This window comes from Gymnoscopelus braueri (genome assembly GCF_963280865.1).
Source record: "Gymnoscopelus braueri genome assembly, contig: SCAFFOLD_43, whole genome shotgun sequence".
NCBI classification, from domain to species: Eukaryota; Metazoa; Chordata; class Actinopteri; order Myctophiformes; family Myctophidae; genus Gymnoscopelus; species Gymnoscopelus braueri.
In genome coordinates this window covers 124,888-150,483 of record NW_027660609.1, presented here as the reverse complement: position 1 = coordinate 150,483, position 25,596 = coordinate 124,888, and the positions used below count along the sequence as shown (strand labels likewise).

Sequence of the window (25,596 nt, the reverse complement as noted above, 5' to 3'; positions counted from 1 at the left end):
TGAGGTCAACGTTACATACTGGGACAGACGGCGTTGAAAACATCTGGGCGAGAGGGGGAGAACAGCTGCAATATGAAGGGATGGTTGGACGTGCCGTCCACCGCATGGACCCAACGATACGTCCAGTATTTGTCTGGACCTAAACAAAGACACAACATATAATCCATTTAGACCGGGAAAGAATCTGTGACATTTTTAGATTTCTTTGGCTATTCAAAAATAGCAGATATACAAGCTCATATTATTTTGATTTTTTTTTACACAAATCTTCTCTTCTGGTGGTCCCTGGCACCAAACATTTTCAGATGGGGGGTCTCCGCCGTCAAATATATATATCATTTTGGGGGTCCTTGGCACGAAAAAGGTTTGAGAACCACTGATTTAGAAGATATTTGTAGAATCAGCCTCAGGTCTTAATGGGTTAATGTAAAACAAAAAAAGAGTTCCCATCACACAAAGATGTGGCAGCCCCCCCTGTAGTAACTCTGAGGACCCCCTGATGAAGGGATGTAAACATGAACACAGTTCTTACCCTCGTTCCCTTTAGTCTTACAGGTTTCCTTCATTCTCTCAACACGACTTACAAACGTCACCAGACCGATGACATCACAGGCGGAGCCTCCGGGCACACTGTCCAAGTCTGACCTGGAAGGAGAGCACATAGTGAGAAAGTACGCACACACACACACACACACACACACACACACACACACACACAATCTCAAAAAACTATAATAAACATTTGCAAAAAAACATCACACCACTGTTGAAAGAACACAGAAACAACATGAGGGCATAAAGCCTAGAGGTAAAACCAGTGTAGCTAAAAAGAAAATTGCGTCTCTTAAAGGGATAGTTCACCCCCAAACTATATTTTTTTCACCCCATGGAGACTTAAATTCATGGATATTTTTTTTGTTTTTGTTGCATTCCTAAGCCAATAATTCTATTTGATGACCGGCAGCGGTTCCGGTAGGACACACAAAGAGTCATCAAATTTGGTCATCAAATTATTGGCTTAGGAGTGCGACAAAAAAAAGAAAATATCGATGAATTCAAGTCTCCATGGGGTGACTAATCGATAGAAAAAAGTTTTTTGGGGGGTGAACTATCCCTTTAAATGAATCAACAGAGTGCGGCGCTCTCAGGTGGTATAGGACAGGGGTTCCCAAAGTTGGGGTCGCGACCACTGACGGTGGTGTCGCGAAATTATTTTGGGTCATAAAAAACAAATAAAAAAACAAAAAACTTTTTTTACATTTTTTTTACAGAATGGATGAAATATACTCTAAAAATTATTACAAATACTACATTTTACCATTTTAATACATTACAAATGCACCGAACGTGCAAGTTTATGTGCATAAATTACCTCGAGGGTTAGGTGGGGTCGCGAGTCAATGACCGCATTATTTTGGGGTCACGGGCTGAAAAGATTGGGAACCCATGGTATAGGAGAGCATTTCACAGTGCATTCCACCTGCTCTTCAAGACCTGCTCTTCAATGTCCCCAGCATGAGATAATTGTATTTGATTACAGTACGTCACAACGTTTTGTGACAAACTGCATTGCAATGCTTGCAAAGGAATAGATGATAGAACAGGATAAGAGGGTAGCACGGGTCTGTCCGGAACCGAAAACCGGGGCCCCGAACTGAGAACAGAGCCGGGTCCAAAATATTGACTTCTCCCTCGGGCACGGGCACGGGTCGGATCGTTTTCAATTGCCACGGGTCTCGGTCGGTCCATCTTAAATAGATGGACCTGTGAGTACTTGACGACCAGCTTTCAAATTATTATTAATATTATTATTATTATAATTATTAAACTCTTTAACCAATGGTTTTAAAATGAGACTTGTGCATTGTAATTACACTCCAGAATCCATATTGTCTGTTCTTGCATATTGAACGAGCCACGTTTAACGTTTACAGCCGATTGAAACAGCTGCCAATCTCAAGTGCACTGCACTGCTGAACACCATGGAGGTTTTATTTAGCGAGGTGAAACGCAGACAAAAGCCACCGGGAAGATGCTGTGCCTGTAACATTTTGAGGACAGTTCAAATGTATTAGACCCGGTCGGACCGGGTCTAATACATTTGAATTATCCTCGTCGAGCTATGGGCCGGGTCCAATTATCCACAGGTCTGTTTCGGGTAAAAGAAATTGGGACCCATGCTACCCTCTAGAACAGTGGTTCTCAACCTTTTCAGGCCATGACCCCCCAAAAATAATCATATTTGAACTGGGGACAAATATTGTGAAAATAGATGATCTACAATTTGGCCAATGTTTGACCAGTTTTTATAGTATAGTATAGTTTGTTGATTACTTTTGATGCAGTAATGGTCTTCTTTCATTTAATAAAACACTTTTTAGGAATTAAAAAAGGTCTTAAAAGTTCTTAAATTGTCACTTACTATAATCTGGGAACCCTAACACAATCACCCTGGGGGTCCCGACCCACATGTTGAGAGCCACTGCTCTAGAACAGGCTATAATGGGATGAGAGGGGGGCTCATCTTTACCTGCTGGTAAACTGGTAGGAGACCTCAGGAAGTCCCCACTGAGATGGAACACATTTGGGTGGGACGACAGTAATGGCTGCAGCTGGACTCCAAGGGTTCAGGCCAATCTCTGCCACACAAAAATATATTACATTGGGGGGGGGGGGATCCTACTGTTATGTCACAAACCCAACATTACTTTGTGGAAGGTTTGTACGTATATTTTAGTACAAAACATTAGAGTGAAACGGTGTTAATTTTTTTTTAATCTAAATTTTTATCCCGCGATTTTGTAACCCTTATTTTTCACCCGGTGCCACTTTTCTAAGTGATCCTGGGCGCTACACTCCTCTCACCAGCCTAGGGAGGCCATGGCCGAGCTCATGCCTCCTTTAATGCATGAGAGCCAACTGACCTTCTTGTCACCTGACATACTGTAGACATTGGACGTAGCACATGGAAGGAACACGTTATTCGAACCAGTTCCCTTCTCCTCCATCAGGCGCCCCGGCTGTCATGGGGGAGGCGGTATAGTGACCAGGATTACTACATGTTTTTGTGAGGGTAATAACTGCCCTGAGAGACACGGGGAGAACATGCAAACTCCACACAGAAAGGCCCTTTCGCCAACCCCACCTAGGGTATGGGCGCTGATGATGCGGAGGAGACACGCCCCCAGCGTCCACAGCGTCCCCGGCGGGAATCGAACCCAGGACCTTCTAGCTGTGAGGCAACAGCGCTACCGACTGCGCTACCGTGCCCTCAAACAGTGTTCATTTTGACAGCAATTTTTTTTTTAAATAAAATTCCATTTTGTTTCGGACACATTTTAGTAATCGGAAATGTTTTAGTTTTAGTCTAGTTTTATTTTAATAATATAAGATTTTAGTCGAATGAATCTAGAGTTGATTTAGTCAACTAAAATATATGTTGACGAGCCGTAATGCCTAATTTATATTTACAGTAGCTGCGTGCCAAAAATAGCCGATCTACAAACTTTTTTAATATTTTCGGAGAGCGACAACTGCGCGCAGCCAAGCATAAAATGACTTGTCTTAGTTCTACTGGATCTCTTCTCCACTAGTCCCTACCTAACACTTTAGTCTATTTTTTTTTTTTTCAAATACATTTTCAGTATATTTACTATTTAGTCATAGTTTTAGTCATCATAGCTTAGTTTTTATTTTGTTTTTGTCATTGATAAAAAGGTAGCTGACGAACATTTGTCATCGCAGTTTCAGTCAACACAGGAGTGAAAGCCTGTCAGTGACATACAGTAACTCAGTGGTTCTCAACCTGTGGGTCTGGGGTCCCCACATGATTTTGTGGGGGTCCCCAGATGCCAGTAAAGTGACAATTTAAGGACTTTTAAGACCTTTTTTAATACCTAAAAAAAAAAAGAGAAATGAAATGAAAAAAGACCAATACCGCATCAAAAGTAATCAACAATCTATACTATACTAAAAACTGGTCAAATTTTGGCCAAATTGTCAAATAATAATAATAATATATAAGAAAGAGGCAGTACATTTGAAAATAGCCCCCCCACTCGTGTCAGGGTGGGGGGTCCCCAGTTCAAATATGATTATTTTGGGGAGTCGCAGCCTGAAAAGGTTGAGAACCACTGACATAACGTGAAATATCTTTATTCTGTGATGACATAACGTACCTACTGAGTGAAATATCTTCATTCTGTGATGACATAACGTACCTACTGAGTGAAATATCTTCATTCTGTGATGACACAATCTGGGAACCCATCGTCAAATATAAAGGAAAAACAGCGCCCTCTGCTGTTTTTCACTTTTGCATTTGGCTCTGGGGGGGGGGGGGAATTAACTAGACACGTGCTCACTGGAAACCGGGGTTTGGACATGCCTTCAGCCATAGACATATAAAGGTAGACGCCTTCTCTGGCTCTGAAGCGTCGGCATCTAGGACGCACTTCCGCTTCCTCTATGCTTGTGGGGGGCAAGCTGGAAACTTCCGTGTGCGTCACAGAAGGGGGCGTTCGGTAGGCCAATCAGAGGCAGGTGGGGTGGGTCTTTTCTTAACACATCCACCGCCAAGGGCTAATCTCATAATGTACTCACCAGTGCCAAGGTTTTATTGTTGTTTTTTGTTTTTTTCAGGTCGCCATAGGCCCCGTTAAAATCCTTTAGATTGCCCGATCCACTGTTTGTAAACAACGGGCACATGTCCTGGTGTCTACTCGTCGAGACCGCGTGTCAAACGGAGCCGCCATGTTTGAGTTCTGATCGTTTATGTTAACATGGGAAATGCGAGGATGAAAAACTACATGTCCTGTACAGGTTTTACAGGGCTTTTTGTGTACGACTTATAATGGAGGCAGACGGGAAACAAAAAACGTGATCGCACTTCCGGTCGATTTCGGGTGGTGTTACACTGAAAATGGTCCCCCTGGAAAATTGAAAAAAAAAAAAAATCGAAAAAAAGGAAAAAGCACCACAGCCCGTAGGCTACGGGATCGGCGCTTAACCGTTGGATTTAACGGCCCGTAGAACTACGGGCCCGGCGGTCAATGTGTTAAGAGGCAGCCGCGCAGCAACTAGTCAGTTAGACGCGCTGTGATTGGCCAGCAGTTAACGTGATGTGATTGGTCAGTAGTCAAACAGCCCCGCGGAAGAGCCTTGTATTGAGAGACCAGTCGTTACAATGAACTGCAGAGGCCAATGAGGTATCTAGGTTTCTATATCTATGCCTTCAGCCCTCTACTTCCGGTGGTGCGCCTATGTTTTCATTCCCACTAACAATATTTCTCCACGGAACACTAACACCATTTCTCCCAAAGAACATGGATCGTTTTGGTTATAAGCCCACTTGTTTCTATGGGGAAAGAACAAGTTAAAATGTTACTAACTTTACATGGTTTTGTCGTCTCCGAGGACGCTATTGTTAAATGAGTTTCGGTTTGTTTCCAGTGGGAAGCGAGCCGCACACATGTAAATCCCGCCCACTACATTTGATTGGGTAAAGTGCGGCCTGCTTCCTGATCTGAAGGCACGCCCACTTGTAGCCAATGTTCTCAACGCGTCTCCCGACAGATTCAAGCGCAGCTATGAATCTGTTCTTGAGAGATTAGTGATGACATAACGTACCTACTGAGTGAAATATCTTCATTCTGTGATGCTGCATCTGAGGCCTGGACCTCTTGGAGTAGCTCTCCTTCAGGGTGTAGCCCTGCAGGTAGAGCACCGTCCCGACACCCAGTCTCTGGTACCACTCTGGACAAAGCTCATTCCACAGAACCAGAGACATTATGCCACTCTGGTCTGCAACCTCAAAGTACGCCTGCAATTCAAACATTCAACAACTCATTTTATTTTGTCACTGACTTATAAAAGGTACAAGCAGCCAAACATGTTGTTGGGACTTGCCCCACAGATTGTGCTACATATAACAAAGAAGAAAATAAAATATACAAATACTGTATACAGTTATAGGACTATACCCTAATACTTAGGGACTTGTCTTGGTAATATAATATAATATAATATAATATAATATAATATAATATAATATAATATAATATAATATAATATAATATAATATAATATAATATAATATAATGAAAAAAACATATCCATCATATCCATCACATCCATACAACATAGACCTAATACTGAGTCTTTTGGCAACTGATGCAGACAAATACATATCATTTTGGGGGTCCTTGACATGAAAAATTTTAAGAACCATTGATAAATAGCAACATGAGTTAAAAATAATAATAATTGTAGGATTTAGAAGACATTTGTAGAATCCCCAGAAGCAATAAGATTTTAGTTACAAATGTTCGCTATAAAAAGAATATATACCGGTAAACAAAGATTTGTAGATGTTGTAAATGTTCACGATTATTCAAAAATAGCAGATCTACAAGCTCATAGCGTGGCACTCGGTGCCGCGCTATGAGCTTGTATATCTGCTATTTTTTAATAGCCAAAGGAATCTAAAAATGACACACAGATGCGTTCCCGGTCTTAAAGGGTTAGTGGGTTGAAATGAAATGCTCTTGGATGTTGTGCGCCTCACCTGATAAGGGTAAGGGATCTTGTGTCCAGACTTTCCATAGTAGCGCAGTCTGGATTTCTGTAGGATCCTGACGAGAAGAGGAGGCAGTTTGCGCTGGTATCCTGCACAGGACTCCAGCTCACTCACCAGGATGATCTTAGACACTGTTGAAGGAAAAACACAACAACACAACACAACACAACAATGAGGATTTCCCCAAAAAATTACAGTACATCAGTGGCCCAACTGTGTTTTTTTTTAATATTACAAGTGCAAAGGTAGGGTAAGTGATATGTTTTGGTTAGCCCATTAAGACCTGGTTCTAAATCCTGAAAAACTGTCATGCTGAAACCTCTTATCTCCATTCTCCATATTTTAACAACACGTTTTGTGTTGTTTCATAAATGAACACCCTACTTGATCATACAGTGTCACACAAAAGCATTAAAAGTAGCAGATCCAACTTTGTTTGTTCAGTAACAGTGTTAAATAGCTCTACATTGAGATCATAATCATTGCTACAGAGTGGTTCAGTAACAGGAGTCTCCATGTCTCTCCACCTCTTTAATAAAACAGAAAATAAATGTTCAGGTGGGTTGCCATTCAATCATTAGAAAATAGTACCTACAGTATTTATCAGCTTCAGTTTTATAGAGTTCCAGTTCCAATTGTGTCTGCTCATGTCTTTGTGTCATCACTTCCAATTTAACTTGTTTATCCTGTATCCTGTCCTGTCTGAGTTCTCTCCCCTGATTGGATAAAATTGGTATCCCGACCTGACCATGCATTTTCTGCTTACTAACCCATTTAGGGCGGGAACCCCTATTTGTAACTATACCTTTCAAGACGGAAACCCCATTTGGGGTTGTTGTTGCTATGTTCAGTATATAGCAACATACATTTTTAGTAATTTTTGAATAAATATTTGAAGTTTTCCAGAAAACTTAGGAAACGGAAACTCTATGGCAGCGGTTCTCAAACTATGGGTCACTAACCAAAGTGGGGTGGCGGGAAGTTTTTTTAATTTATTTATCAAGAAAGGGGAAAAAGTGGTGTCATCGACTCGTCGTGACCAGCGTGAAGAGGACGTCAAAGACGACCACTTGACTCTTCATACACACATACAGCTCTGTCTGAGAAGCAGCAGCAACACAGGAAAGACAGCACACACACATGCCCTTGCAAGGGCTTGTGTGTGTGCTGTTACCTGTTGTTGCCTGTGTGCCAGCAAATACAATAAGCCCACGAAACGGCATTTGAGTCAACAGCGTTCAATTTACGGATCGTGATCGCGATGTACGGTAACATTACCGAGCGGGCGGGGCAGTCATGCTCACAGTCACAGAAAACCCGACCAGCAACAGCCGCCCGGGACGGAGAAAAACACATGGTCAGTGGCCAAAGATAAAACGAGAGCTTTAAGAAACTCTGGTGGTTCTGGCAACATATTTTGGCTAAATATGCTTCAGTTTACAAATGCGTGTACAGAAACACTTCCGCCCGAGCCGGAATCGAACCCTGTTCTCCTGCTCAGTCAGCAGACTCAGCTGCGTCAAGAAAACTCACGTGGGGGGGGGGCTACAATATTATTCATTCATTTTATTGATAAGATAGGCCTACAAATCAGCAGGAATCACAGCTTTAATTTAATTTTATAATAAATATGCATATAAGGCCAGCAATGTATGCTTTTATTTTGAGATATTCTTTATTTCCACTTTGAAATTGCACAATAAATAAAGTGTGGGGTCGCCAATAAAATTCCCCCATAAAATGGGGTCGTGGATTTTTTTTTTTTTTTTAGAACCCCTGCTCTATAGCAATGATTACTATCACAATATATAGCTATTTAACACTGTTACTGAACAAACACTCTATAGCAATGATTACTATCACAATATAGAGCAATGTAACACTGTTACTGAACAAACACTCTATAGTAATGATTACTATCACAATATAGAGCTATTTAACACTGTTACTGAACAAACAAAATACATCCATCCATCCATCCATTCACATCATCTCACCGTCCAGCACCACATCAGAGGGGGGTCCGTCATGAGAAGCCCCCCACCACACGCTGCCTTCAGGGTCCTCATCGTTCCACAGACGGAGGTAGTGCTTCCTGCTCAGCTGAAGGGGCGTGGTGTCATGCTGCAGAGCCTGTCACAGATGACAACCCATTAAAGATCTGAGGCCCATTCTACAAATGCCTTCTAAATCACTAGTTCTCACACTTTCAACATTTGTCAAAAATGTAAAAAAATAGCAGATGTACAAGCTTGTATATCTGCTATTTTTGAATAGCCAACGCTAAAATCTAAAATGACACAGATGCTTTCCCGGTTTTAATGGGTTAAGTTGACCATTCTTGTCACACAAATAATTGTGACAATTAACAATATAATTGTGTTGTTTTTTTGGGGGGGGGGGCATTGAACATTGGAACATAATGAATACAAATGTCATTTTTATGTTTGGCAGATATGACAAATAACTGAAATATACAAGGAAATGACTGACATATTGAGTAATTTTCTGCTTACATTTTTATGTTATTTTATTGCAGAAATAGCAGATCTACAAGTATACAACGCGTCACAAATATGCTTGTGATATGCCATTTCAGCTTTTTTTATATTTGACAACGTATGAACATTTTTCAACATGGAAACGACTGGGACAAAATTAATTAATGCAAAATAATTGCGATTATCTCAAATAATTGGACGATTATGTAGGCCAGTGATTCCCAAACGTTTTAGCTCAAGACCCAAAAGAGAAATTAGACGTTTGCCCGGGACCCAAACAAGTGAAAGTAGCAGATCCTCAAGCTCACAACGTGGCACGAAGCAACACGTTGTGAGCTTGTAGAGCTGCTATTTTCACTACTTCTTAAAAGTTTTGTTTTAAGATTTGTATTTGTATTTTATTATTTTATCAGGATACCAATTTTATCCAATCAGGATAGAGAACTCAGACAGGATACAGATTAAACAAGTGAAATTGGAAGTGATGACACAAATAAATGAGCAGACAAAACTGGAATGAAAAAAATTACGTAAGCTGATAAATTGGTACTCTCTCCTGATTAGCTGACATTTTGTCACTCACTTAAAAATGTATTTTCTGTTAATAAAAGTGCTGTGGAGACATAGAGACCCCTGTTACTGAACAAACACTCTATAGCAATGATTACTATCACAATATAGTGCTTCAACCTTTTAACATAAAACGTTTTATTTTCACCAAATAATATCACTTACCCTACCTTTCAATTTGATGTCATTGTGTTTTTGGCATTGAACATTGGAAACATGAATACAAATTTTGTTTGGCCTTTTTAGGCTTCGTAATTAAGCAATATTACACGAGAGGGTGTGCTTTACCGTCATTATTGGCACGCCAGTGATGCGGTCAGGAACGAGGCGGAGCCGAGTTCCGCAAGCATCACTGAAGTGCCAATGTAGGTAAAGCACACCCTCGAGTGTAATATTGCGATTATACAACAGTTACCAAAAAAACACATGTATTCATATTGTGGGGCAATTCATAATAAAAATGTTTCGCTATTATCCGTTTCCCTGTAAAGAGAAGAGTTTATTTGACTGAGACATTAAATAGTCCCTGTAGCAGCGCTCTGAGGCACCGTCTCATCAACACAGCTGATTCCAGTAGGCTATATGCTCCGTCGTACGACCGTGTCACGTGGCCAAAATAACTGATATACAAGCTAACAACGCGTCGCGATGGCGACGCGTTGTGAACTTGTAGATCAGCTATTTTCGCTGTGCGATACCTTCGTACGATAAAGTATAACATACACTGGACTGTTAACGAAATGGGAGTAATTTTACTTTAACACAGGAGGATATTTATACATGTTCGTCCTTCGCGTGCGAAGATGACCATTGACTTCACGATGTCTTGTGGGTGCGAAGATGGCTGATGAGGCCGATCATCGCACGAAATGTCCGGTTGCAGTGAGGGCATGTGATGGCTGAAGGATGGCTGGGTGAGAGGGAGGAACTGGCTCTGGTTTTGAGGAGCTGTCGCTTCAGTTCAGCTTCATGGATGCGGCGCTTTTCAGACTCTGCTACACCATGCTTGACTGCAGAGCGCCAGTTGGAGCGGTGTTGGGCATCGGCCTCCCAGGTCTCTGGATCCAGACCACAGCTTTTGAGACTCGCCTTTAGGGTGTCCTTATAGCGTTTCCGCTGGCCGCCGCGTGAGCGCATGCCATGGTGTAGTTCACCGTACAGCAGCCTTTTTGGTAGGCGTTCATCTGGCATGCGGCAGACATGGCCAGCCCATCTCAGCTGGGAGCGCTTGAGCATGGCATAGATGCTCTCCATTTCAGCCCTGTGGAGGACCTCAGTGTCTGGGACCTTGTCCTGCCATTTGATGCTGAGCAGCCTCCATTATAGGATTTTAGGCGATTTAGGCTACAGTCCCTAGTGACTTCATTCCTAGACTTCTCTAATTTATCGAGTTCTTCATTTGTCATTGGATTGGAACATATCTCTCATTTGGTTTCGCGTTCTCCTTCTCACATCCTCTTCATCTAACCATTGATCAACCGTAAGTCCACCAAATAAGTCAAAATTAACAACATAGTCAATTTTGCATAGCTGTTTGTTCTCCGGTGGCGGCGGTGGGTCAGGCTACTTACTGTCTGTTTGTTTTCCTACCGTGGGACAGCGTGACGTCACAGCACAGCTGTGCCATACAGTATATGGTCTAATCAGGTGCGGACTGCAGTGCGGAGTGATTTATTAATGTGATTAGGCCCGTGCTATCATGCTGGTTTGAAGCATGGCTAGATAGCTATTTCAACCAATCAGATTGCTTGGTCGGAACTACCTGTTGTATAATTAAATATTGTACAGGGTAGAGGGCTGGCTGCTCTACAAGCTTACAACGTGTTGTAAGCTTGTAGAGCAGCTTTTTTATTTGAAAATGTATGAACATGTTTCACCATGGAAAAGATTATGACGATTATGCAAAAATGATTGTGATCATCTCAAATACTTGCGATTGGACGATGATGTAATAATTGTGACAGGCCTACTCACTGATGCTGAGGAGGGGACAGGTATCTGTGGAGTCCGATGACAGCCACTGGAACCTGATGGTCTGACTCTGTACTCAGTGACAGAGAACCGCTGGAACCGGAACACAGCCAGCGCTGAAGGAAAGACATGGATGCTGCTGCTGGAGTATCTGGAACCTGGAATGGATTCATGAGTGACTGAGTGAGTGAGTGAGTGAGTGAATGAATTACAGATTTTTTCAAAAGATAGCAGGTCTTCAAGCTCATAGCGTGGCACCGAGTGCCGCGCTATGAGCTTGTAGATCTGCTATTATTTGGAAAATCTGTTTTTGCGCAAAATGTGTTCAAATCTTTGAATATCTTTGGGGCCGTGGCCAAATACAACTGGGGTCCCAGAGATGCCATCAAACTGGGGGTCCTTGGTATTCAAATGGTTTAGAATCACTCTTATGGGGGTCCCTGGTGTATCTTTTCCAAATGAGGGTCAGCGGGCTAATACGTGTCAATTTGGGGGTCCCGGGTTACTCAAGTACTGTATTTAAGTACAATTTTGAGGTATTTTTTACTGTACTGGAGAGGTACATCTCAGAGGAAAATAAGACGGCATTAAAACACTTCTTTATTGGAAGATATGGATTATTACATTAAACTACTACCCCGTAGACCCAGTTAACATTTGGGGCTTGGGGGTAAGCACCTTTATTTTCAATTTGTACATGTTTGGAGTGTGTACGGGGCATAGTGCAGAAAGTCCATGTCTCCATGGGGCGTGAACCCTACAACTCTCGTAGATTGACGTCAGAATCATAAATACGTCTACTACAGCTATGAAGTAGCCATGGTTCACATGATTCTCGTCTGTCATGGTATGACAGTCATGTTTCAGGGCTAAGATGTGGAGTAGAAGTAAAAGTACTGAAAATTGGAAATACTCCAGTAAAGTAAAACAACAAAAAAATACCTGGAACGTTGTGTCCATGTTTATAACTCTGTGCGTTATTTGTAATCCTCCCGCTGGTGTGTAGTTGTTGTTGTACAGTCACACACAAACACACGTTCATACAAAGTACACGTTTATAACGTTCATATAACAACAACAACAGCTAGGACACATAATAATACTAACTAGCGTCTCTTTCTGAGTTTTCTGTGTGTTTGTACCATAGAGTTATAGGTTTGTAACATCCACCATAACAACCATAGATATATCTATGATAACAACGACACTACCGCGCTCCGGGTGCACTTAAATTGCGTCACGTCAAGTGTTGCCAGGTTTTGCGAGAGAACTAAACAGCCTGAACCAGGTCTATGAAAACTTTATTTTTAACTCCATGATTAAAACAAGGACAAAAGAAGCCTCTGGAATACGGCTATTTGAAATTAGCAGAGCTTGTAGATCTGCTATTTTCCACACAAAAAAAGAAAAATAAATTCTGGGAAACATTTTTTTTTAAACATTCTAACTACACAAATCTGGTACGGAGGTCCCTGGCACAAACTCTTTTCAGATGGGGGGTCTGTCTGTGGATGAATATATATTCATTAGGGGGTCCTTGACATGAAAATGTTTTACAACATTAGGAAACAAGCCCATAAGCAACTACGCTTTAGAAACAAATAAAAACGCAACCCGCAACTACCAATATTTACAAGCGGACATGGCAACCCTGCTACCGCCGGGCGCAGTTTGATTGCGTCATGTCCCGCTGTCAAAACAATAATATTTCCACGTGGCCTGGGTTCACAAAATAGCAGATCTACAAGCTCACAATGCTTCGCATCGCTACACATTGTGAGCTTGTAGATCAGCTATTTTCAAATGGCCAAAATGTATATAGGGCTGAAGTGGGTAATGTATGTTTTGTATACAAAACATAATTTTGATTTATGAAATAATAATCGAAATCTACAAAGTAACTAGTAACTAAAGTTTTCAAATAATTGTAGTGGATTAAAAGTACAATATCTGCCTCTGAGATGTAGTGGAGTAGAAGTAAAAGTATAAAAATTTGGAAATACCCCAGTAAAGTAAAAATTCATCAAAAGTGTACTTAAGTACAGTACTTGAGTAAATGCACTTTACACCACTGCACCTTGTTGTTATAAGTACCTAGCAGTTCATTTCATACACAATCTATTTACAGTAATGCCACTTGTATGCAAATAACAAATCTGTATGAGAAACTCAAAATAGCTATCGGGAAAAATAAAATAAAAATATATAATATATAAAATATAAAATATATGTATTTGATATATTTATTTAATTTGATAATGTTGACTCTGACTTTTGTCTTTACTGGCTAAATGCACTCTTTGGCTTCAATAATAATAGTAAGAAAAAAATGAGGTATTCATTCATATTTGATGATTATTCTAGCAAGATTTCATGTACATAAATCTAAATAGTCATTCCAAACCTTCTTTCATTGTGTTTGAGATTGAAGCCAAGCAGTACATTAAAACCATAGATATATGATTAAAACTAGTTATGACTACAGATCCGGTCTGTAGGGGAAATAACTTTACGTCATCACATCAGGCCGCCGGAACCACGGGGTCGGAACCTCCGGTGCAGACCGGTGCACCTCCAAAATGATTTCCCTATTTTAAAATATGTTAAGTTTGGTATAATAGTTTCGTTTATTTTTAATCTTCTTTTTAATCATTTGGTATGTCCATATTTTATTTTAACTCGTAGCGTGACTAAACTATTTGATGTACATTACGTGTGGAACAAAAACAATGCGATGCCAACGGACCTGTGTGTGTGTGTGTGTGTGTGTGTGTGTGTGTGTGTGTGTGTGTGTGTGTGTGTGTGTGTGTGTGTGTGTGTGTGTGTGTGTGTGTGTGTTTGTTTGTTTGTGTGTGGTGTGTGTGTGTGTGTGTGTGTGTGTGTTTGCACAGCATCACATCTACTCGTCAGCCAGTGAAATGTGTGCTAGGTAGTAAGTACTGTGCCGAACCTTCAACACTTCTGATTGGCTACACAGCTACCTCCATGAGGGACGTCTCCCTTCCCTTTCTCGCATCGGCTGCAGCTGAGAGAGAGAGAGAGAGAGAGAGTGTGTGTGTGTGTGTGTGTGTGTGTGTGTGTGTGTGTGTGTGTGTGTGTGTGTGTGTGTGTGTGTGTGTGTGTGTGTGTGTGTGTGTGTGTGTGTGTGTGTGTGTGTGTGTGTGTGTGTGTGTGTGTGTGTGTGTGTGTGTGTGTGTGAGAGAGAGAGAGAGAGAGAGAGAGAGAGAGAGAGAGAGAGAGAGAGAGAGAGAGAGAGAGAGAGAGAGAGAGAGAGAGAGAGACAGACAGACAGACAGACAGACAGACAGACAGACAGACAGACAGACAGACAGACAGACAGACAGACAGACAGACAGACAGACAGACAGACAGACAGACAGACAGACAGACAGACAGACAGTGTGTGTGTGTGTGTGTGTGTGTGTGTGTGTGTGTGTGTGTGTGTGTGTGTGTGTGTGTGTGTGTGTGTGTGTGTGTGTGTGTGTGTGTGTGTGTGTGTGTGTGTGTGTGTGTGTGTGTGTGTGTGCGTGCGCGCGCGCGCGCGCGCGTGCGTGTGTGTGCGTGCGTGCGGCCATGCGCATGTATGGGGGGTTGCGACCTTAGGTCCCGACGCATGTTGGCTAGGTCGCCAGCTACGACCAGCGCTCCCCACCACGCACGGACTGCGTCGGCCGTGTGTCTTTCGGCCTTTAACTCTGAGGACCCCCTAGGACCCCTGAATGATCTACCATCTAAAGAACGCTGACTGCTCTGTCTGTATAGCCAGACAGCTGTGTGTGTGTGTGTGTGTGTGTGTGTGTGTGTGTGTGTGTGTGTGTGTGTGTGTGTGTGTGTGTGTGTGTGTGTGTGTGTGTGTGTGTGTGTGTGTGTGTGTGTGTGTGTGTGTGTGTGGGGAAGCCCAGTGGTAAATTGGACACTAACGCAACCGGTTTTTGCATAAACTCTCACTGGCCCATGCAGTCCTAACCGGACTGATGTTTCTCTGGAGTGGAAAGGAGCAGACGAGCATCTCAGAGTCTGTGATGAGTCTGTCATTCAACACGCACGCAACAGTGGTCCCTCCTTTTCCTTTGGAATGCACTCCCCAAAACTTTCAGAGATGCGCCCACCTTCCAATCCTTCAAAACCACCATCAAAACCCACCTCTTCAATATCACTAAGCTAAAAGGTGTAAAACATGAATAAATAGACCGCCTATTATTATTTCTTAATATTTCAAGAGGTTATTCAACTCTCTCCAACTATCTTTTAACTGCTCCCCATTTGCGTCATGCGTGACTGACAGCAAGGTTTTAATTTGGTTAATTTAATCAGTAAAGACAGACAGGTCAGTACCATAGACAGCTCCTCGTCATCACTACCGAAAGACAGGCAGTTCAGCACCACAGGCAGCTACTCATCAGTGTATTAATCATACAGATATAGAGAGATATTCACTTTTAAGTCATGAGGTGAGGCTACAGTTCATTGACTATCAAATGATGGTAACATTGTACCTCTAAGAGAAACTCTAGGCCTAGGGTGTTTGAACTTCAGTGATTTTTAATATTATCCTGTAAAACACATTCTAGCGCGTTGGACTGTGCAAAAATATTTGACTAATTACCCCAAACCACCCCCCCCCCCCCAATATCTCCTGGATTAAGACAGTCCAATGTTTGCACCCCTGACTCTATCAGTGTTATTACCTTCCCTTCTGCTGTGTTCACTCTTCTCGATAGCTTAAAATGACTGTCTATCACTGTATTCACCCTCTCTCATCATCACAAGCGTTTTCAGTGTCAGTGACAATTTACGTACGTTTGTTTGGAGCATGGCATACCTGCAAGTGGCAAACAGCCGGGGAGGGAGAGCCCTTATATTGGATAGTTTTCGCTGCGTAACAAAACCACTGCAGAAAAAGTGTATTGGCGTTGCGCCCAACCGGGTTGCAACGTATACATGCAAACCCGAGTAGTCGATTTAGAGGCGGACATTGCCAATATTGTCGTGTTGAGGCCTCCTGGTGACCATGGCCACGCAGCGGAGGAGGATCTAGTCGCCACCACAGCGCTAATTGAGCGCATGCTGCAACAGGTGGCGGCTGATCCAACTCTGCCGGTAAAGCGGGTCTACGACCAAGCAATCACTCAGGCCCAAGCGGCAGAGCTGAGGCACATGCCGCCATTTAATGCCGTGAAATCACGGCTGGAGAGACATCGGGCCAGCTTCATGCCTCCCATTCCCCGCACCGTGCAGGAGGTCGACCTCCAAGGCGAATGGGCTGTGACCTGGGGAGGGGACCAGTTCCTGTCGAAATACCACCAGCAGCACGGTTTCCTTGTCTTTGCCACTGAAGACAACTTCTTGAAGTTGAGCCAATGCCGTAAGGTTAGAACCCCTCTCTCTCTCTCTCACATAAAACGTCCTGTCATTCAAATGAAATGTAGCCTAATAACAATGAAATTATTAAATGTTATCAATACTTGATCAATTAAAAAGTGCTCAGGCAGAATATTTTTAATAATGTTTTCCAGCAATAATATAATCTAGGTCTAATTTATATCAGTATGATTAAAATGAAATGTGTTTGTTCTTTTTAGATCTATATGGATGGGACCTTTAAAACCTGCCCAGGGCCATTTTATCAGTTCGCAACGATACATGGGCAGGGTGGTGCCCTTTATAATGGTGTTGATGAGCGGCAAGACCGAAGCCATGTACCGCGCTGTGCTCCGCCACGTCAGGAGGAGGGTGGAGCGTGTTACAGAAGAACCGTAAGTTTGTGTGTGTGTGTGTGTGTGGGTGTGTGTGTGGGTGTGGGTGTGGGTGTGGGTGTGGGTGTGGTGTGTGTGTGTGTGTGTGTGTGTGTGTGTGTGTGTGTGTGTGTGTGTGTGTGTGTGTGTGTGTGCGTGCGCGCGCGCGCTTATAACCTCACAATGCGTAGCATGGCGACGCATTGTGTGAGGTTGTAGATCGGCTATTTTCAAATGGCTGAAATGCATAAAGTGTTTGACTGTTGTTTTGTGGTAATAATCTAAATCTGCAAAGTACTAAAGCTGTCAAATAATTGTAGTGGAGTAAAAAGTAGGCCTACAATATTTGCCTCTGAGATGTAGTTGAGTAGAAGTAAAAGTACTGAAAATGGGAAATACTGAAGAAATTAAAAAAAATACCTAAAAGTTGTACTTGAGTAAATGTACTTAGTTACTTTACACCACTGTACTTCAATGCCAAGATCCGATCTTTACCGCACCAAAGAAAACCAGATCTTTAAATGTCATTTAAACGCAATGCCTGTTATGCTGCTGCTGCTGCTGCTTTCAGTTCAGCACCATGGACAGCGATATAGTCTTCAGCACCATGGACAGCGGCCGTATGCCACATATTTCATGGCTTTTCTTTTTTTACTCCCTCTAGTCTTTAGTTCTCTGTAAATACATTTTTCATGCGACTATGTTTATAGCATGTAGCATATAAAGCACTTTGAATTACCTTTGTATATGAAATGTGCTATACAAAAAACAAAAACTACAATAAACTTGGCTTGATTTGCCTCTGTAACTACCATTGCTTGTGAAAACAGTAAGTTAAAGTAATAGCATAATATAACCAGTGGTGTAAGCACAATTTCTCAAGTACTGTACTTATGTAAAATGTTGATGTATTTGTACTTTTCTTGAATATTTCCAATAATGTGAGATACGCTCACTGTATCTCACTGCACCTGGCTTTTTAATATTTTGTGGACAATCGAATAATTCACTTTTATCCCTCTTATCTACCATCTATCTGTCTGTCCATGCGTCCGTCTGTCTATCCGTCCGTCCATCCTTCCATCCATCCATCCCTCCCTCCCTCCCTCCATTCATACATGTACAAGATGGAGCCCTGACTCAGTCCTCACGGACTTTGAGATAGGGCTGATCCAGGCGTTCCAGGCTGAGCTGCCAACAACCCGCACCCACGGCTGCTACTTCCATTTCTGTCAGAGCCTTTGGAGAAAAATTCAGGACGTTGGCCTAGCAGGTCAGTGATGGTGTATTAACAGAACACAACAACGTGTCATTTATTGTGATTTCTTCACAGGATAAATAACAAATTATTAAAATGTAGAGGTGTTGTAGGTTATGTCTAGTAGCGTTATATGTGAGTAAAATGAGTAGGCCTACTATAATAATAATCTGACTTTTAGGCAGTAATAATTACATTCTCAAAAGAGTAAATAATGAAAGAAATACATTTGATAATAACAATCATAATCATAATAATAATAATTAACACATTTAGCAAAAGTCATGGGGTCATCTTTTTGAATAGGGCCTACATCAACACATTTCTAACTGTGAAAGAGGTACATGTTACAGATAAAGCAGTATCAGATGTAGGTTAATGTAGCCAATTATAATATTATATCTTTTTTATAATAATATTACCATTCATTGGGTAGAAGCTTTTTGTTTTTTTTGTAAATAATCTTAATATTGAGTGCTGAGTGCTGAAATCAGTATTTCAACTTTTACTTCTTCACTCAACTTTTGCAGCTCCATTCAGGCAGGACAGGAACCTCAGTGGGTGAGAAAGGCGATGGCCACAGAGGGAGGACCCTGGAGCAATTTTGGGATGCGGTCCAGCACAGCATCCACAATTTTGTGTAAGCTTTCTCCCACATCACAGTACAATTTTGATTTATTTTTTACTTTAGTTTAACCACTTTAGCCCGTTTGGGTATTTTTGTTTTAATTACATTTTCAAGTAGTGGTCCAAAGGAACTGCACATGAACTAAGTCAGTAGGCCTTATACAGTACTCAAGTACACTTTTCTTTTCTTTTTTTTTACTCCACCTGCTCCCTGGACCCCATCCCCTACAGCCTTTTATTATTTAATTATTCTTACTAGCAAGAAAGTCTCTACTACCACTTTAGCCCGTTTGGGTAATTTTTATTTCATTAAATTTGCAAGTAGTGGTGCAAACTGTACATTTACTCAAGTATGGTACTTAAGTACAATTTTGATTTCTTTTTTTTACTTTAGTGGAATAATTGAACCACTTTAGCCCGTTTGGGTAATTTTTATTTATATATATTAGTTGGTGGAGTGATTTGTCTTTTTGATTCCGATAGTGAACGAGACTCCACCTTGTTAACTAGTTTCGCGCCCCCGTGTGGTCAGCGTTTGGCCACACGAGAAGGAACAGTAACAACAGGTATTTGTTTTACTTCAGTGAAGTATTTAAAATGTTCAATACTTTTATTTCGAGTACTCCACCACATCTCTGATGAGAATATTGTACTTTTACTCCAGTACAATTATTTGAAAACTGTAGTTACGAGTTGCAGTATTTTCATTATATTTTCATTATTATTACAAAACATACATTAACCACTTGAACCCCATGGAAGCTTTGGGTAATTATTTAATGTGTTCTTTAAATCCCGTAAGTTGTTATAATTTGCAAATTTTTTTAAAATTATTATTGCCTTTTCTCTTGCGTGACTGTACATATTTATATTGTGCCTTTAATCTTCATCTGTACACATAATGTTTTGGGAACTACTTAGAAATGTGTTTAATACATTAACATTATCATCATTGTTATGTCAGTATCATTTTATTATCTGAAGTGTTATTTTACTTCATACTTTGTGCTGTCAAGGCTTATTGCCAGCTATATTAGGTTAATTCATTTTTATTCGACTGTATTGTTTATACTATAATTATTTTCCTGTGAAATTATCATTGCTCAGCAATCATAGTTGTTGTGTCTGCTTTGAAATAAACCCCCTCTTGCCTTTTGAAAAGGAAATGGTGTTTTGTTGCTGTGAAATGCTTGTTTCACTTAGACACTTAATCTGTTGAATATCCATGGCGTGTACATCACAGGCTTGTTTAGTTCAATGTTGTACTACCTAAATGAGTCAAATGGAAATAGGCCTATTCTAAATGAATCATTTGAGTCCTTTGGCAAGGTCAATGCTGTCCTACATTGTATTAAGTTCAGAGACTTTTCAGATAATCATGGGGCTTTGCCTAATTTTTTTTTCTTTACTTGCATTTGTTTCCTAGTTGGTTAGTTATTCTTTTGTGTTTGTATGTCAAACTATGACATGGGAATGGATATTTGACCATGCAATATTTGGTGCATTATATATTATAATATTTTAAATGCTCTGTTCTTTTCAATGCCAAAAGCTATATTTTTAAAATGTCATTTCTGTTATATTTTTTACCTTTATTTTATTTGAAATGTCTTCCACCTCATTTGTCAGTGAGCTGTGGGAGCACATATTGTAATATTTGGCTCAACATGACCCTCCCAATGCTGTTGAAAAATACATAGTGATTATGGAATATTATATACATCATGTCCCTAGCCTGGTAAACCCTCCCTCCGGAAATCTCATTTCCATTTGATTTCACTCCAGGAATCAAATAGAAATGAGATTTCCGGAGGGAGGGTTTACCAGGCTATCATGTCCCCACTCGCGGATAGATTCCGGAGCTGGGGGGGGGGGGGGTTGGTTGGACACACGGCCGACGCGGTCCGTGCGTGGTCGGGACTCTCGGGAGCCTGGCACACTGGTCGTAGCTGGCAACCTAGCTACCAACCTAACATGCGTCGGGACCTAAGGTCGCAATCCCCCCATACACGCGCATGGCCGCACGCACGCACGCGCAAACACACAAACACACACACACACACACACACACACACACACACACACACACACACACACACACACACACACACACACACACACACACACACACACAGGGGGGTCCTCAGAGTTACTACAGGGGTCTGCCAAATCTTTGTGTGATATGATTCTTTTTTACCTTATAACCACTTGAACCCTAGCATCCCTTTTCTGAGGAGAAGTTTAGCCAAAAAGAGCTACACAAGCTCACAACGTAGATCGGCTATTTTAGATAGATAGATAGATAGATAGATAGATAGATAGATAGATAGATAGATAGATAGATAGATAGATAGATAGATAGATAGATAGATAGATTTAGGGGTTTTAATATAATTTATTATTTCTTAAATGATTATTTATTCACCTTGGGGGGGACATGTGGCGATAATCTCGGGGTTAACTGCGTGTGTGCTTGCGTGCGTGTGTGTTTTTGTGTGTGTGTGTGTGTGTGTTACGGTCGCGGCGCAGACTTCAGACAGACAGACAGACAGACAGACACCCACCATGCAGGCTGTGGGCGCACCGCTGGTTGGTTGGACACACGGCCGACGCGGTCCGTGCGTGGTCGGGAGCCTGGCACGCTGGTTGTAGCTGGCGACCTATCTGGCAGGCAACATGCGTCGGGACCTATAAGGTCGCAACCCCCCCATACATGCGCACGCGCACGTGCACACACACACACACACACACACACACACACACACACACACACACACACACACACACACACACACACACACACACACACACACACACACACACACACACACACACACACACACACGTTGAGGTAGACTACGAGTATGTAGCCATAATTACATTTGTTCAGCCTTGTATTGTTTGCCAGTTAAGCCGGAATTGGTGACCTACTGAAGTCTGTGACTCCAGTGGTCGCTGTTTAACCATTTCTGCACAAATCCTATCGGGATTTTAATTTTACAGGCACCACTGATTGAATCAGATTAAATTAGACAGCAACTGTTGGAGTCAAAGATTTTGATTACCATTGTTGTTGATGTAACACTGAGACTAGTTGTCATGGCAATAAACTAAAAGCTCAAAAATTTACTTTATATAAGACTAAGACTTTATGGACAGCTGGTATAGCATCGATTATCATGCTGGGGCCCTTTAGTTGCATAATTGGCAGTGGTGGAAAAAGTACTCAACTGTTTTACTTAAGTATCAATACTGCAATGTAGAAGTACTCTGTTACAAGTAAAGGTCCGGAATTCAAAGTTTACTTGAGTAAAAGTACAGTTATAAAATATTTGAAAATAGCAGATCTACAAGCTCACGTGTTGCCATGCCGAGCTTGTAGATCGGCTGTTTTCAAATAGCCTAGGACTGCTGTTAGAAATAGTTGTATATGTTGGTGAGGGTAGCTTCAAGCTTGGTCTAAAGCTTTTTTATATAAAGCTTTTTGAAACAAATTAAATAGCAGGGTTTTGCTCTCCTTTTGGGTGAACATAGGCTACCGTGCACTATTATCGCCACACAGGGTCAGGATCCTGTCAGGATCATGCCTCCTTTTACCGTTTACCAGACGCTGTTGCCGGATTTTGTGAGAAATAATCAGGCAGGTCTAAGAAAACAAGCCCAAAAGAAGCGACTAATGAGCACTTTAAACCTATATTAGCGACGTGGTGTGAGCTTGTAGATCTGCTATTTTCAAAAATATCTTGAAAAGAAAAAGTGAAATGTTTTGAAAATATTTGAAAAATAAACTTCAGATGGGGGAGAATTACATTAATTTGGGGCGTCCTTGACATGCAAATGTTTGAGGACTGGTTTAAACATTAATAATACAAAGATATATAAATAAGTACACTTTAAAAACAAGCCCCAAAATAAATTTCAACCCGCAACTACCAATATTAGGTCTAGAGGGTATAGAGGCGTAACATATTGCAAACCAAGTCAGGGTCAACCAAAAAAACGTACAATTTATTAATTCACTACTTAGGGTGGGTCTCCCATTAATGAAATGGATTGTTGTGAAATTTTATTTTGGGGCAAAATTAGTTTTTTGGGCTATAGAGCACCGAAGTCCTGACGTCACTCGTTCATCCCCAGGTTTGCGGAAGTAATTTCTCTATGGAGAATAACATTGGGTCATCTTAGAATCGTCTCATATAAGAATTGTGGTCCAAAAATAAACACCGCGTGTCGGCGTTATTGTCAGGGAGGAGGTTCTGTATAGTTTATGATAGTCAGTCACTTATATTTGATACAGTCTGTTTCTGGCGAAAATGTAACTAATTTGGCGGAAGTAACATTAGCGTTTTCTCACCGTCAGTTGATGCTTCATATCCATAAGAGTCAACCCGCCGTGGTCATTTGTTTATTTTTGGAACACAGTTCTTATTTGACGCGATATTAAATACGTCTATGGGATTCAGAACGGGGGTGGAAAACTGCGAACCAGGTAGACAAACAAAGGATGTGTAAATGACGTCAGACTTCGGCGGTCTATTCTTTAGAACTACCCCAATCTCTAAAAAAGGCAAATCCGAATAGGGCAAAGGTGACCAAAAATGCTATAACTTGAGAATGCTCACTCTTATCTTCATCAAATTTGCTGAGGTATGAACCAGGTGTCTACCCTACATCACCAAAGATGAAAAAAAACATACATTTATGTCAAATAAGCTGTTACTGCATAGCCTAAGATGCTATTAAACAATAACCAGTGGTTGTATGGAGAGATCTAGTACAGTTTTATTGCAAATGAGACTTCTTTAGACATACCCCTAATCACAGTATTCCATTTGAAATGGAATTATAATTGTACTTATAATTGGCATATAATTGTACTTATAATCACTTGACTATAATTTATACATGCTAATTGGATTCCTAGATCACCAAAACATGGGGTTAGGCACCAAAATTACTTGTGTAGGGCAAATAATGAAGGAGTAATGGTCTTTTAAGGAACTGGTGGCGGCCATCTTGGAAATTTGACATTTCTAATGATCAGATTTTGGTAAACTTTTGATATGTTATTAAGTACACCTGATCCTGATACTACAATAAACCACACTCTTTTTGGGTCAAACCATATTTGCACCCACCTATAATGTTTTATTTCCAGAGAAGGGGTATGTCTAAAGAAGTCTCATTTGCAATAAAAATGTACTAGATCTCTCCACACAACCACTGGTTATTGTTTAATAGCATCTTAGGCTATGCAGTAACAGCTTATTTGACATAAATGTATGTTTTTTTTTCTAAATGAGGGAAAGTAGAGGAGTCCTCACTACAAAAGTACAATTTCCGCCTAAACTAAAGGTATGTTTAAAGGACTATATTTCAGTATGTAAATTACATTCTGACTCTTTGGTGATGTAGGGTAGACACCTGGTTCATACCTCAGCAAATTTGATGAAGATAAGAGTGAGCATTCTCAAGTTATAGCATTTTTGGTCACCTTTGCCCTATTCGGATTTGCCTTTTTTAGAGATTGGGGTAGTTCTAAAGAATAGCCCAAAAAACTAATTTTGCCCCAAAATAAAATTTCACAACAATCCATTTCATTAATGGGAGACCCTAAAGATAAGAAAAAACATGGTTGTGTTTTGTTCTAACTCAGGTGGGGGTATCTCAAAAACTAAGGGCTTTTTTGAGGACTTGCTACAGGACTATAAACGTCAGGGTGGCCAAAGCCAAAATACTCCCTACCTGAAAAGAAAACAAACTAAACTACACCAAAACTAAAAGTACAATCTAAACTCCCTACCTAGAAAAACAGGGACAAAGGGGGGGACAAAGAAAATGGCAGCACATCACTACCAGCTTCCCTGTTCAGAGACACTCAGGAAAAGGTTTTGCAAATACAATTAAGGAATGGGATTAAGAATGGCTTATATTAGAATTGTCTATACTTCAAACACCAAGTATTAAAGGTACCTTCCGCACTGAGCAGGAAGGTATGGCACACAGCCTACAGTACAGACCTATTAAACACTGGCTAACTAAAGCAAAAAGGGATCAGCAGCATGTGGTGTTGCAATGGTAAAAGAGGACTTAAGGGCTGTTCTTTCCAGGCTTTTATACTGGCTGGTTGATTTGGGGAATGGGATCCAGGTGTGTCCCCAATCTCCACGGCCACTCCCACCTTCATTCATCATGCAGCACTGAAACACTGACAGAGGGTTAAGCGCACACCCACTATGGCCTTATAGGGCCGTAACAAGCAACTTTACAGGAATAAAAAACAAGTCCCAATGTCGCTTATAATAAGCAGACATGGCAACACTGGCCGGAGCCGTACACAGCTGTAGTAGTTCAAAT

At 41.2% G+C, this 25,596-nt stretch overlaps 2 protein-coding genes across 2 annotated transcripts in view; one reads left to right on the top strand and one right to left on the bottom strand.

The window, feature by feature from the left end:
* LOC308081390 (RPA-related protein RADX-like) overlaps positions 1-12,784 on the bottom strand; it is a 28,681-nt gene extending 15,897 nt beyond the window's left edge. The window contains exons 1-8 of the mRNA XM_080457764.1: positions 12,562-12,784; positions 11,623-11,777; positions 8,575-8,710; positions 6,566-6,708; positions 5,629-5,821; positions 2,531-2,639; positions 533-645; positions 20-139 (exon numbers count right to left, since the gene is read on the bottom strand). Of these exons, the coding sequence (XP_080313890.1) occupies positions 20-139; positions 533-645; positions 2,531-2,639; positions 5,629-5,821; positions 6,566-6,708; positions 8,575-8,710; positions 11,623-11,777; positions 12,562-12,661 (1,069 nt within the window). The 5' untranslated portion in view covers positions 12,662-12,784. The remainder of the gene's footprint in view (positions 1-19; positions 140-532; positions 646-2,530; positions 2,640-5,628; positions 5,822-6,565; positions 6,709-8,574; positions 8,711-11,622; positions 11,778-12,561) is intronic.
* Positions 12,785-16,560: 3,776 nt separating this feature from the next.
* LOC308081384 (scavenger receptor cysteine-rich domain-containing group B protein-like) overlaps positions 16,561-25,596 on the top strand; it is a gene marked incomplete at both ends in the record, with an annotated part of 48,000 nt that continues 38,964 nt past the window's right edge. The window contains 2 exons of the mRNA XM_080457758.1: positions 16,561-16,970; positions 17,202-17,375. Coding sequence (XP_080313884.1) covers positions 16,561-16,970; positions 17,202-17,375 — 584 coding nt within the window. The remainder of the gene's footprint in view (positions 16,971-17,201; positions 17,376-25,596) is intronic.